Genomic DNA, 14,589 nt, shown 5'->3' with positions numbered 1-14,589 from the left:
GTTTTCAAGCAGATCACCTGTCAATCAAACTCCCTGTGAAGGGTGAATTTTCCAGCTTTCCATGTTTTCACTGTTATACGGTAGGGGGCGCTATTACACATCTTCTGAAAGAGTACAGAATCTCCAGATCAAAACCAAGCGTGCAGCACAAGCCCTGAAAAGTGAAGCCAAAACGTCTCGATCGCCCCCCGGTGACTGGTCCTAGTATAGGTCATAAACCCACCTCCCCGTGTTATTCAACGGGACGTGAGACCAACTAAACAATTAAATTACACTTCAAATATCTTTTTTCCAAAGGTGGTTTCTTTCATTTGCTGGTGTAAAATCAAGTGTGTGTTTCAAAAATAAGTTGGTTTTTAGTTAGTTGCGTGATGCGGTGGTGTAACGTCATGATTGACAGCTATGATTGACAGCTATGATTGACAGGACGTACAGTACGTCCAACGGACATTTTTTTTCCGGATCTTTGGAGGACTGAGGAGATTGTATTTACTTTATTTTAAAAAGCCTCTTGTCGTACTGCAATCAATTTTTTAAAAAGTGCACTCAGGGAGAGTGCATTCTGCGAGAGTGAGGGCGGGGCGTTAATTTCGCGGCTTTACTTCCTGCAGTGCTCACTACTGCGCAGGTCTGGTCCCGAGATCGCTACTGCGCAGACTCAAGGTCCAAGATGTCAGCGCCATATCGGGACACTGGCGGCTTCAGTTCTCACCAATGGAAGAGAGCGAAGAGGCGTCGTCCAAACACATGCGAGAAAGATGCAGAAACATGCAATCTCATATCATGTGCATATTTAAAATAAATAATATGATCATCAACATGAAACAGCATATAAATCAAAACTGCCTAATGTTACTGAATGAAATGTCAACCCAGGATGAGCTACAGGACTTTGGGGGGTGTTGATGGACTCGATCTACTCCATCTGTGTTTTGATCATTGTACTGAATACAATCTGAATGTAGTCTTTGACAAAAAAAATAAATAAATAAATAATAATAATTCTTAGCTTTTTGATCAAAATATGGCATTTTTATTAAACTAACCCACATTCAAATGTTGATAAAAAAGAATGCATGAAGCTAGAATTAAAACGTTTTTTTATTTTTGGGAAAATTATCAAAAACGCTGTGTATCCTGCATTAAACTTAAAGAATTTGAAACTGTGCAGATACAAAACCAAACAGTGTCAAAATGTTGCATAAATATTCCATCCTGACAAAGATAATAAAAAACTGAATTCTCAGCCTGCTCTTTCCTCCTTCCAGGTGAAGAGATCTCTCAGACAGTCGAGCAGGCCATCAGTGGAGACTTCATGGGTCGCCTTATTGTCCAGCCCAGTGCTGATGGAGAGGCAAACATGATCTTAATGACTCTACCTGTCACTGCCACTCATTATCTGGACAACACCAATCAGTGGGACACTGTTGGAATAGACCGCCGTAATGAAGCCATTAACCATATCAACACAGGTCAGCAGGACAAATATAAGGTCAGTTCAGGTTGATTGGGACACATTATGCCATTAAGATGACTAGGAAAATGTGTCCCAATCAACCTGAATTCACCCCTAAAGAAAATGAAATAAAATCAAAAGCACACTCAAAGATGCTCTCATGAAAAATGCGGAAAATATATGTAATAAATACATTTTCTTTCTTTATCTTGTTTGTATGAAGGTTATCATCGGCAGCTGAGTTACCGTAAATCAGATGGATCTTACGCTGCCTGGATAAACAGGCCGAGCAGCACATGGTAAAGTCGGTTTTGTTTCGTTTCATGCCTGATTTTGCTCGTCTTACATTTTTATTATTTAACATTGTTTTAATAGTAAAAAATCATTATTACTTGTTTTTTATTTGATTTATTTATATCTTTCTGTTTGTCTGTTTTTAAGGCTGACTGCATATGTTGCTAAAGTCTTCGTCATGGCCTGTAACTTAATTGCTTTAGAGGAAAATGTGCTCTGCAGCGCCCTCAAGTGGCTGATTCTCCACAAACAACTGGCAGACGGCTCCTTTAAAGAGGATTCACCTGTAATTCATGGAGAGATGGTGGTAAGTTGAATGTGGTCGGTTTGTGTTCACCTGTGTTCAGAAAAGAATGATGAAATAATCCAGAACCAGGTATTTATTTATCTGTGGTTGTCAGTAGTAACACATGAAATACTCACTAAAAAAAATCTTTAAAAAACTGTCAGCTATGGCTGCCAAACAAAATCCATAAAATATCCTAATTGAAATAAAGTGGAAAAAACTGAAACAGAAATTTTCCTTGAATGTTTTATAGAAAAAACACTTATTCTACAGCTATTTCCTGAATTATTATGATCAAACACTTTAAAAAAGAACGTAAAAACGGTCAAATGACTGTCAGCAATGGTTGCCATTCAAAAAACATAAAATGAAAGTAAAATATCCTAATTTAAATAAAGTGCAAAAGTCTTTTACAGACATTTTCATTAAACTTTTTAACAGAAACAGTTATTTTACAAATATTTCCAGAATTTTTACTGACAAACACATTAACTGTAAAAAGTGAATCTCTTACAGTGAACTACATGCATGATTTGCTGTGACTATACATCACTGCATCAGCAATTATATACTTATATACTGTATGTTAAATAAAGCAACACACAACATATCATCAGTGTTTCTCTGCTCATCCTGGGCTGAAGCTCAGGCTCTACTCTTCAACACAATGGTGACACACAAACAGACAATACAGAAACACTTTAAATCCCATCAGAACATTAAACACTAAGAGATCTCTCAGGATCTCAGCATCTTCACTTATTACAATCCAGACTTTATTTCTTTCATACTAAAGCTCTTATTGAGAATTAACAGAGGTTGAAGTTGCTGTTTTATTGAAAATAATAAAGTTAGCTTTAGTTGTGCTCTTGACCCTTGGATTTTTAACATTAGTTTTATTCTACATTTACATTTAGTCATTTAGCAGACGCTTTTGTCCAAAGTGACAAATTAGGACTAAATTAAGCGAGTCATCGTGAAGAGGCAAAAACAACGCAAGAAGTGCTCAAATACGAAGTTCAGGCATTGATCAGTGTAGCATAAGCCCGATAAGCGAGGATTTAAAGGAAAAGGAAATAATTTTTTCTTTTTTTTTATGAGGTTAAGTGCTCACGGAAGAGATGGGTTTTCAGCTTTCTTTTGAATGTTGTCAGGGATTCTGCATTCCGGATGAGGGTGTGGAGAGCGTTCCACCAGCATGGAACTGTGAAAGAGAATGTTCTGGAAAGTGATTTTGTGGCTTTCTGTGATGGAACCACGAGACGTCGCTCATTGACCGATCGTAGGCTTCTGGTAGGGATGTAGGCTCGTAGCAGTGAGTGAAAGGAGGAGGGAGCTGAGCCTGTGATAGATCTGTAAGCATTCTGGCTGCTTTAACTGTGTGTCTCTGAAACATGGCAAAGAATGCAAGAGTAAATCAGATCAGATGATGTTAGGTATTTTTTAGTGATGTCATCATGTAGTGGCCTGATTTATTCATACCACCTGAACTCTAATATCTGATTAAGTTGTTAAATATTAGTTGTTAACTTTGCATGCCAATACTGCTGTGATACTCTGAACGATTTTATGAAGCCATCATACAGAACATTTTTTGACAAGATCATATAGACACACATCCAGGAAATGCACACTTTAGAACCACACTGTAAAAATGAATACGCTATATCTAATCAATAAAATTGTGGCAACAGATTACAAGCAATATTATTAATTAAATTTAACAAATTAGAATTGAGTAATAATTAATCAAATTAATTCCTTAAAAGTTAACCATTTAAAATGAGTAAAATTTACAACCATTTTTTTAAACCATTTTTTTTATTGCCAACATTGAAGACACCTGATGTTAACGAGCAGAATCACTGAAGGAGAAAACCGTAATTTTAAGTCACCATTATGGTGATCAGTGTTTGTTTTAGTTGGGCTCTTGACCTTAAATCATTGACTTTAGATTTTGTTTGGCTGCTGTACCTGAGTTATAACAGCCAGATGAACAAAGAGAAAATGTGATCTGATGGTGTTGGTTGTGTTTTAACCCCCTGAGGTCGGCTCGTTTTTTTTCCTTATCTGTGCAAAAACAAATCTAAATACTAATATTAATTTTTATCTTATATGCTTGTGTTATACATCAATCGATCCTGTTTAGTGTGTATTTTTTTTGTGTATACTCATAATAAAAACAAAGTGTTGTGCTTTTCGCCAAATAAAGAAAAATAAACATGATGCGAGTTCTGCCTACTCTCCGTCAGTGAAGTCCATTCTGAAACGCGTCCGAAAATGAACTGTAACTCAGCGAATACTCAGTCAAACAGGCATACAGACACACAGGCATGAAGCTTGAATTCTCTTCTTTTAAATGAAGTAATTTTTATAAAAAACAAATATTCACAGTTTATGTAATATGTATATAAAGAGAGAGATGTCAGTCGTTCTCATCTCAGCTAATTAAGTTTTAATGTGACTCCGCCCACGGAGACCGCGCTATACAAACGCAAATGTGAGGCGATCCATACAAACCTGTGAAACGCCCACATCAGCTGGATAAGGCCGGTGACACACTGGATGCGTGGCGTAAGCGTCTCAGCTGCGTGGCGTGTTCGTTTTTATTTCGGCTCCCATGTTAACAGTTTAGAGTTTGCTAGAAATAGAACCGACGTCTATTTTTCACGCGACACGCAAGCGTCTTGGAAGCGTTTCCATGCAAAATTGAATACACAGCAAAAACTCCAGTGTTAAATTAACACTCCTGGGAGTGTATATGAGTCCACACTCAAGAGTGTAAAGTGTTAAAATATGAGTGTTAAATTAACACTCAAGAGTGTTAAAGTTAATGAGATAATTAAGTGATTAATTTAGTGATGATTGAGCATTATTGAAGACACCTGATGTTAACAAGCAGAATCACGGAAGAAGAAAATCTCAAATTGTAAGTTACCATTATGGTGATCAGTGTTTGCTTTAGTTGGGCTCTTGACCATTATATGTTTACTTTAATTTGGCTGCCACCAATCACAACTCATTAATGGCTCCCATCATGCATTGCGGTATGAATAAATTATGATCTGAATTGTCTTACTAATTTCCTTTTCCTAATTGAATATTCTGCTCGTCACCATTGTTGAGATTCATACACTGAATCTTGACGTCTGTGTGTGCCTAAAATAAAGATTTTTTTTTTTTCAAAACAACTTTTAAGAAATCCTTTGTATTATATTTATGCAGATTCACAGTTATGCTGTAATCAACAACGCAAATCTAAGTCAGAAATAAGGATCTTAATGCGTTCAGTGATCAAGTTCAAATGATGATTGTCATAATATAACCAACACCATCAGATCACTTTTTTTCTTTGTTCATCTGTCAGTTATAACTCAGATACAACAGCCAAACAAAATCTAAAGTAAACATATAAGGGTCAATAGCCCAACTAAAGCAAACACTGATCGCCATAACGGTGGCTTACAATTTGAGATTTTCTTCTTCAGTGATTCTGCTAGTTAACATCAGGTGTCTTCAATAATGATCAATCATCACTAAATTAATCACTTAATTATCTCATTAACTTTAACACTCTTGAGTGTTAATTTAACACTCATATTTTAACACTTTACACTCTTGAGTGTGGACTCATATACACTCCCAGGAGTGTTAATTTAACACTGGAGTTTTTGCTGTGTATTCAATTTTGCATGGAAACGCTTCCAAGACGCTTGCGTGTCGCGTGAAAAATAGGCGTCGATTCTATTTCTAGCAAACTCTAAACTGTTAACATGGGAGCCGAAATAAAAACGGACACGCCACGCAGCTGAGACGCTTACGCCACGCATCCAGTGTGTCACCGGCCTTATCCAGCTGATGTGAGCGTTTCACAGGTTTGTATGGATCGCCTCACATTTGCGTTTGTATAGCGCGGTCTCCGTGGGCGGAGTCACATTAAAACTTAATTAGCTGAGATGAGAACGACTGACATCTCTCTCTTTATATACATATTACATAAACTGTGAATATTTTTTTTTTTTTTTTTGCAGGACAGCCAATAGGCACGCGAGCCGTCTTGCTGTCTTGTCTGTATGCTGCTGCAATGCGTTTTACATTAATACAAAATTAAGGATAATTTTTTGGCTTCAATATCTCGCGGAAAAGGGATTTTCCCAGAGCGTAAGATACTTATCAAATCAAATCAAATCAAATCAAGTATATTTGTATAGCGCTTTTCACAATACAGATTGTATCAAAGCAGCTTCACAGTATTAAAATAAAATAATACAACAAAGTTTGTTTCTAGTGGAATTTATTGATTGATAGAATCAAATTAAATATCCCCAAAATATCCCCAACTGAGCAAGCCAAAGGCAACAGTGGCAAGGAACCGAAAAACTCCATCAAGTGACCTAATGGTGTCCTAAAACTCCATCAGGTGACCTAATGGAGAAAAAAAAAACCTTGGGAGAACCCAGGCTCAGTCAGGGGCCAGTTCTCCTCTGGCATTTATGAACTAGAGGCCGGATTGTAGTTTGAAACTGTGAGATTAACAATATTATATGAATGCCTGGTAGGGCTGGGCGATTTAAATCGCGATATTGTTATGCGCATCTCGTCAGTAAAGCCGGTTCCTTGATTAGTAGTAAATCGCCTTCACCTGCTTTCAGATGGAGCGGCATTTACTACAAAGAGCCGTAGTTAACTGACAAGCTGAGCCAAATCACATCAATATCGCGGACGTATCGCCAGCGATATTTAATGCGATATGGCTCAGCTTGTCAGTTAACTACGGCTCTTTGTACACAGCAAACACTCCTGTCTTAAATTAACACTCCTGGGAGTGTATGAGTCCACACTCAAGAGTGTTGAAGTTAATGAGATAATTAAGTGATTAATTTAGTGATGATTGAACATTATTGAAGACACCTGATGTTAACAAGCAGAATCACTGAAGGAGAAAATCTCAAATTGTAAGTTACCATTATGGCGATCAATGGTTGCTTTAGTTGGACTCTTGACCCATATATTATTAACTTTAGATTTTGTTTGGCTGTTGTATCTGGCTTATAATCGCCAGTTGAACAAAGAAAAAAGTGATCTGATGGTGTTGGTTATATTATGACAATCATCATTTGAACTTGATCACTGAACTCATTAAGACCCTTCTTTCTGACTTCGATTTATGTTGTTGGTTACAGCATAACTGTGAATCTGCATAAATGCCCAGAATTTTTGATATAATATAAAGGATTTCTTAAAAGTTGTTTAAAAAAAAAAATCATTATTTTAGGCACACACAGATGTCAAGATTCAGCCTATGCATCTCAACAATGGTGACGAGCAGAATATTCAATTAGGAAAAGTAAATTACATAGACAATTCAGATCATAATTTATTCATACCGCAATGCATGATGGGAGCCATTAATGAGTTGTGATTGGTGGCAGCCACTGCAACATGCTTTATTATTGTCACCATTGTTGAGATTCACAGGCTGATTATTGATGTCTGTGTTTTAAATGAATTTGTCCGAATATCTTTTGATCAGAACAATGTTCATTAAATATTTTGAATTAAAGTACTGATAATCGTAGGCCGAAGAATCACAAAACTGCTGCTAACAAGTTAAATCAAACTATCTCAATAAGTTTCCTTTTTAAGATCACAGCATGATTATGTCAAAACATAACCAACACTATAAGATAACATTTTACTTTGTTCATTTAACTGTTATAAATCAATAACAGCAGACAAACAACAGTAAATATTAAAGTAAACATATAATGGTCTAGAGCCCAACTAAAGCAAACACCCATCACCTTAATGGTAACTTACAATTTGTGATTTTCTCCTTCAGTGATTCTGCTTGTTAACATCAGGTGTCTTCAATAATGCTCAATAATCACTAAATTAATCATTTAATTATCTCATCAGCCCTAAATGCCGCTCCATCTGAAAGCAGGTGATGGTGATTTACTACTAATCAAGGAACCGGCTTTACTGACGAGATGCGCATAACAATATCGCGATTTAAATCGCCCAGCCCTAATGCCTGGCTGAAAAGATGCGTCTTTAATCTAGTTTTAAACTGGGAGAGCGAGTCCGAGCAACGAACAGTATCAGGAAGGCTATTCCAGAGTTTTGGAGCCAAATGTGAAAATGCTCTCCCTCCTTTGGTGGATCTGGATATCCTAGGTATGACCAAAAGCCTTGAATTTATTGATCTTAAAGAGCGCGATGGATTATAGGGTGATAGAAGATCCGTTAAATAGACTGGAGCTAAGCCGTTTAGGGCTTTATAAGTCAGTAGCAATACCTTATAATTAATACGGAACTTTATAGGTAGCCAATGTAGTGATGATAAAATCGGTGTTATATGATCATATTTTCTTGATCTAGTAAGAACTCTAGCGGCTGCATTTTGGACTAACTGTAGCTTGTTTATTGAGGATGCAGGACAACCGGCTAATAAAGCATTACAGTAATCTAGTCTCGAGGTCATGAATGCATGAACTAACTTTTCTGCATCAGAAACTGATAGCATATTACGTAGCTTAGCAATGTTTCTAAGGTGGAAAAAGGCTGTTTTTGTAACATACGAAATATGATTTTCAAAAGACAGGTTACAATCGAGTATAACACCCAGGTCTTTTACTGTAGTGGATAAAGTAACAGGACATCCTACGATGTCAAAGTTGTATTGTGAGAGGTTCTGTGGGCGGTTTTTTGAACCGATAAATAATACCTCTGTCTTGTCTGGATTTAATAAAAGAAAATTACGCGTCATCCAATCTTTTATATCTTTAACACACTCTGTCAATTTGGATAATTTAGCGTTTTCATCCGGCCGTGATGAAATATATATTTGAGTGTCATCAGCATAACAATGGAAACTAATTCCATGTTTCCTTATAATATTTCCAAGTGGTATCATATATATTGAGAATAACAGAGGGCCCAACACAGATCCCTGCGGCACTCCATAGTTTACTGGAGTTATGATCGATTTTTCTCCATTTAAATAGACAAAATGGTAGCGGTCTGATACACTGTTAGACCTTACCAGGTTTTTTTACAGTAAAATACTGGCAACACTGTTGCCAGTAATTTACTGTTAATTGTGCAGTTCTTTACTGTAAAAATGCACTAAAACTTGAGTTAACTAATTTCACTTGCAGAAACCGACTGCCTTTAATTGACCAACTGTCATTTAAATGTATTAACTAAAATTTATAATGCATTAATAACGTGAGCAAAGTATTACTGTGAACTTATTTCATTTGAAACCACAAAAAAACTTTGGTAAATAAAGAGATTTCCACTGGACCAGCAACTACACAGTCACCGCCTGTTAAATAAAGCAACATGCAGCAAATCATCAATGTTTGTAGATCTTCTCCTGGACTGAAGCACAGGCTCTACTCTTCTGCACAATGGTGACCCAACAAATTAATTTTACAGTAAACTACTGGCAATGCAGTGTTGCCAGTATAAACCTGTTTTATAACTTACAGTTTATTACTGTTAAAATACATTTTGTGGGTGTGTCTTTTTATCTTACACTGTTAATCCTTTCAACCCCACAGGGAAATCCACACTACAAAGAGTAAAAGTAACATTGAGACAGTGTTGCAGTGAGATAATTAAGTGAATATGTACGTGATTGTTGAGCATTAGTGATGAACACCTGCTGTTAGAACAGAAAATAGAGAAACACAAGAACTACAACTGACTTCCAGCCATTACACATTATTATACTTATTATTAACCAGTATGACCTTATTTCTGTCATATATCTACAGAAGTTGTTATTAAGATGTTTAATTGAAAATGTTTGGTTTGAAGTTACCATTATAGAGATCAGTGCTTGCTTTAGTTGGGATGCTGATGCTAAAACATTAGTTTTTCTTTTGCTGCTTGAGCTGTGTTTTTGCAAGTCACACTTGTGCACACACACAGTTTATGAATGATTGTGGTTATAATGATTATGATGACAAAATCATCATATTGCCTGTTCATTCACTAAGGAATTCATCCTCAATCAAAAGTGTTACATTACCACCACTGTGATACCACAACAATAAATTACAATGATTCATTTTTTTTAACACATGATGCATAACCAGAGAAACAGAGCTACACTGTCTTTTAGAAACACAGAGATATCACAATTTAGCACATTAATCTCAACAATGGTGGCAATATATATTTTTTTATTCATGCAGCAGTGCATGCTGGGAGTTTTATATTATCCTGGAACCCAGCATGCATTGCGACATGAAACTTTTGATTGTCACCATTGTTGAGATTCATGTGCTGATTGTTGATGTCTGTGTGTGTCTGAGTCAAACAGGTGTTCAAAAATGTTTTAATGCACTATATGATTACGATATTCTTCAGAAGACCTTATTATAGTATTGATTTTATGTTGTAGATTTACAGATATGCTAAATAGGAAATACCCATAAATTCAAAGAATAAATACAGAAAAAATCAGAGAATCAGACATGTCCAGGATTATGACATCATCACAAAAGCCAAAAACACCTGATTAACTTCCTCTTGGCTCTTTCTTGTCATTACAAATGTGCTTTTTAAACTCACTGTTACAGCAGCCAGAGAGAGATGAATGGTAAGAAGTCAAGGGACAAGAGACCAACTAAAGCAAATACTGATCTCCATCATGGTGACAACAAACTTTATTATTAACTCTCTGTTAATTCTCAACAAGAACTTTGTACAAGTATGAAAGAAATAATCGTAAACTGGTTTCACACTCAGTATTCCTGGAAGTCAATTGTAGTTTTTGTGTTTCTCTTTTTCATTCAGAGTTCATTCACTCTGTCAAGTGGACTATATTAGTGAACTAATGTAGGGAATAGTGAATGAGGGTATAGGGTGTGATTGGGAAAACAGCCTCTGAGTGTCGACTTTAATTCACAGTATATTCCTGTAGGCTAGTTTTTTTTTTTCTATGGTATATCACTGTTTTAATGGAAAATGGTATGATATTGTCAGAATTTGGCCTTTTTTTACAGCAAGGGTTAACAGTGTATGATCTAAACCAGCTTAATGCTTGTCCTTGAACACCAGTATAATTTTGTAGTCGATCTAAGAGTATTGTATGATCTATAGTATCGAACGCAGCACTTAGATCAAGTAAAACTAATATTGAGATACAGCCTTGGTCAGAAGCTAAGAGTAAATCATTTGTGATTTTAACGAGCGCAGTTTCAGTGCTATGATGCGGCCTGAATCCTGACTGAAACTTTTCATACACTGTTAGACCTTACCGGGTTTTTTTACAGTAAAATACTGGCAACACTGTTGCCAGTAAAATACTGTTAATTGTACAGTTCTTTACTGTAATCTAGTTTGTTTCTATAAAAATGCACTAAATTCTAATTCAAGTTAACTAATTACACTTGCAGAAACCGACTGCCTTAAAATGACCAACTGTCATTTAAATGTATTAACTAAAATTTATAATGCATTAATAATGTGAGCAAAGTATTACTGTGAACTTCTTTCATTTGAGACCACTAAAAAACTATTGTACATAAAGAGATTTCCACTGGACCAGCAACTACACAGTCACCGCCTGTTAAATAAAGCAACATACAGCATATCATCAATGTTTGTAGATCTTCTCCTGGACTGAAGCACAGGCTCTACTCTTCTGCACAATGGTGACCCAAAAAATTAATTTTACAGTAAACTACTGGCAACAGTGTTGCCAGTATATACCTGTTTTATAACTTACAGTTTATTACTGTTAAAATACATTTTGTGGGTGTGTCTTTTTATCTTACACTGTTAACCCTTTCAACCCCACAGGGAAATCCACACTACAACGAGTAAAAAGCAACATTGAGACAGTGTTGCAGTGAGATAATTAAGGGAATATGCAAGTGATTGTTGAGCATTAGTGATGAACACCTGCTGTTAGAACAGAAAATAGAGAAACACAAGAACTACAACTGACTTCCAGCCATTACACATTATTACACTTATTATTAACCAGTATGACTTTATTTCTGTCATACAGAAGTTGTTATTGAAAATGTTTGGTTTGAAGTTACCATTATAGAGATCAGTGCTTGCTTTAGTTGGGATGCTGATGCTAAAACATTTGTTTTTCTGTTGCTGCTTGAGCTGTGTTTTTGCAAGTCACACTTGTGCGCACACACAGTTTATGAATGATTGCGGTTGTAATGCTTATGATGACAAATTCATCATATTGCCTGTTCATTCACTAAGGAATTAATTCTTATTCATTCAGAGTTTTATCCTCGATCAAAAGTGTTACATTTGCACCACTGTGAAACTACAGCAATAAATTACTATGACTCATTTTTTTCTTAACACATCATGCATAAACCAAAAAAAACAGAGCTACACTATGTTTTAGAAACACAGATATATCACAATTTAGCACATTAATCTCAACAATGGTGGCAATATTTCTTTTTATTATTATTATTCATGCAGCAGTGCATGCTGGGAGTTTTATATTATCCTGGAACCCAGCATGCATTGCGACATGAAACTTTTCACCATTGTTGAGATTCATATGCTGATTGTTGATGTCTGTGTGTGTCTGAACCAAGCAGGAGTAAAATAAAATTGAATGCACTATATGATTGTTATTTTTCAGAAGACCTGATTACAGAAATATTGATTTCATTTTGTAGATACACAGATTTATGCTAAATATGACATACCCATAATTTCAATGAATATATACAGGAAAAATCTGAAAATCAGGCATGTCCAGGATGATTGTGACATCATCACAAAAGAATAAAAACACCTGATCGTCTTCCTCTTGACTTTTTCTTACCATAACAAATGTGTTTTATTAACTCACTGTTACAGCAGCCAGAGAGAGATGAATGGTAAGAAGTCCAGGGACAAGAGACCAACTAAAGCAAATACTGATCTCCATCATGGTGACAACAAACTTTATTATTAACTAAATCTCTGTTAATTCTCAACAAGAACTTTTGTACATGTATGAAATCAATAATCGTAAACTGGTTTGTAAACTGGTTTCACACTCAGTATTGCTGGAAGTCAGTTGTAGTTTTTGTGTTTCTCTTTTTTCTGTTCTTTTTTCTCTGTCCTTCAGTGATTCTGCTTATCAGGTGTTCATCAGTTTCTCAATTCACTCACTTCTTTTCATTCACTCTGTCAAGGGGACTATATTAGTGAACTAATGTAGGGAATAGTGAATGAGGGTATTGGGTGTGATTGGGAAAACAGCCTCTGAGTGTCGATTTTGAGCACTGTTCATTTACAGTATATTCCTGTAGGCTATTTTTGTTTTCTACGGTATATTACTGTTTTAATGCGAAATGGTATGATACTGTCTGAATTACGCCTTTTTTTACAGCAAGGGCTAACAGTGTAGATATCATTTTCTTGCAAGAAAGAGCCCAGTTGAGCGGACACCACTTTTTCTAATATTTTAGACATAAATGGAAGATTTGAAATGGGTCTATAATTTGCTAGATTATTATGATCTAATTGTGGTTTCTTAATGAGAGGTTTTATAACTGCCAGTTTAAATGTTCTTGGAACATGACCTAAAGATAAAGATGAGTTAATAATATTGAGGAGAGGCTCTTCCACTACAGGTAAAACTTCCTTCAGTAGTTTAGTTGGTATAGGATCTAATAAACATGTTGTTGTTTTAGATGAAGTGATAAGTTTATTTAACTCTTTTTGTTCTATAGTTGTAAAGCACTGTAATTGTTCTTGAGGGGTGATAATTGAGGCTGAATTATAAGGTGCGATTGAGGATTGAACGTTTACAATTGTGGTTCTGATGTTTTCTATTTTCTCAGTGAAGAAGTTCATGAAATCATTACTACTGAACTGTAACGGGATATTTTGTTCGGGTGACGTCTGTTTATTTGTTAGTCTAGCCACGGTGTTAAATAAAAACCTAGGATTGTTTTGGTTGTTTTCTATTAGTTTGCGGAGGTGCTCAGCCCTGGCCGCTTTTAGGGCCTTTTTATAACGTGACATACAGTCTTTCCACGCGATTCTAAAGACCTCTAAATTAGTTTGTTTCCATTTACGCTCTAAATTACGGGTTTCTCTCTTTAGAACATGCGTAGTATTATTGTACCATGGTGCTTTTATTTTCTCTCTGACCTTTTTTAATCTAATGGGTGCAACAACATCCAATGTTCTAGAGAGAATGGTGCTCATAGTGCTAGTTAGTTCTTCTAGTTCATCTGTTTGTTTGGGTTCAGGCAGCAGCTGAGACAGACTAGATAAGCAATTTGAGAAATTATCTATGGTGGATGGAAGGATTGTTCTGCCTGGTCGATAACGCGGCGCCGCATGACATATTACAGCAGTACGTAATATGCAAGTTACCAAGTAATGGTCAGTGACATCATCACTTTGTGGAATGATATCTATATCGGTTGGATCGGTTCCATATGATATAATTAAATCGAGTGTGCTCGTTCCCTCTTCTAGAGAGAACCGAGGTTACGTTAGTAACGTTTTTGCAAACTGTACAAAAACAGCGTATTTGACTAGTATAAACTAC

The 14,589-nt window shown here is 36.0% G+C and overlaps 1 protein-coding gene across 1 annotated transcript in view; it reads left to right on the top strand.

The window, feature by feature from the left end:
- The window catches only part of LOC311077824 (complement C3-like), a 57,872-nt gene that overhangs the window by 21,334 nt on the left and 21,949 nt on the right, over window positions 1–14,589 (top strand). Inside the window, exons 23-25 of the mRNA XM_084106454.1 lie at window positions 1,269–1,472; window positions 1,680–1,755; window positions 1,898–2,057. Of these exons, the coding sequence (XP_083962580.1) occupies window positions 1,269–1,472; window positions 1,680–1,755; window positions 1,898–2,057 (440 nt within the window). The remainder of the gene's footprint in view (window positions 1–1,268; window positions 1,473–1,679; window positions 1,756–1,897; window positions 2,058–14,589) is intronic.

The sequence above is a fragment of the Abramis brama genome (assembly GCF_963993115.1).
Source record: "Abramis brama genome assembly, chromosome: 2".
In the NCBI taxonomy this organism is placed as follows: Eukaryota; Metazoa; Chordata; class Actinopteri; order Cypriniformes; family Leuciscidae; genus Abramis; species Abramis brama.
The sequence above is the reverse complement of the archived record's forward strand: the minus strand, read 5'-3'. Positions and strand labels throughout refer to the sequence as shown.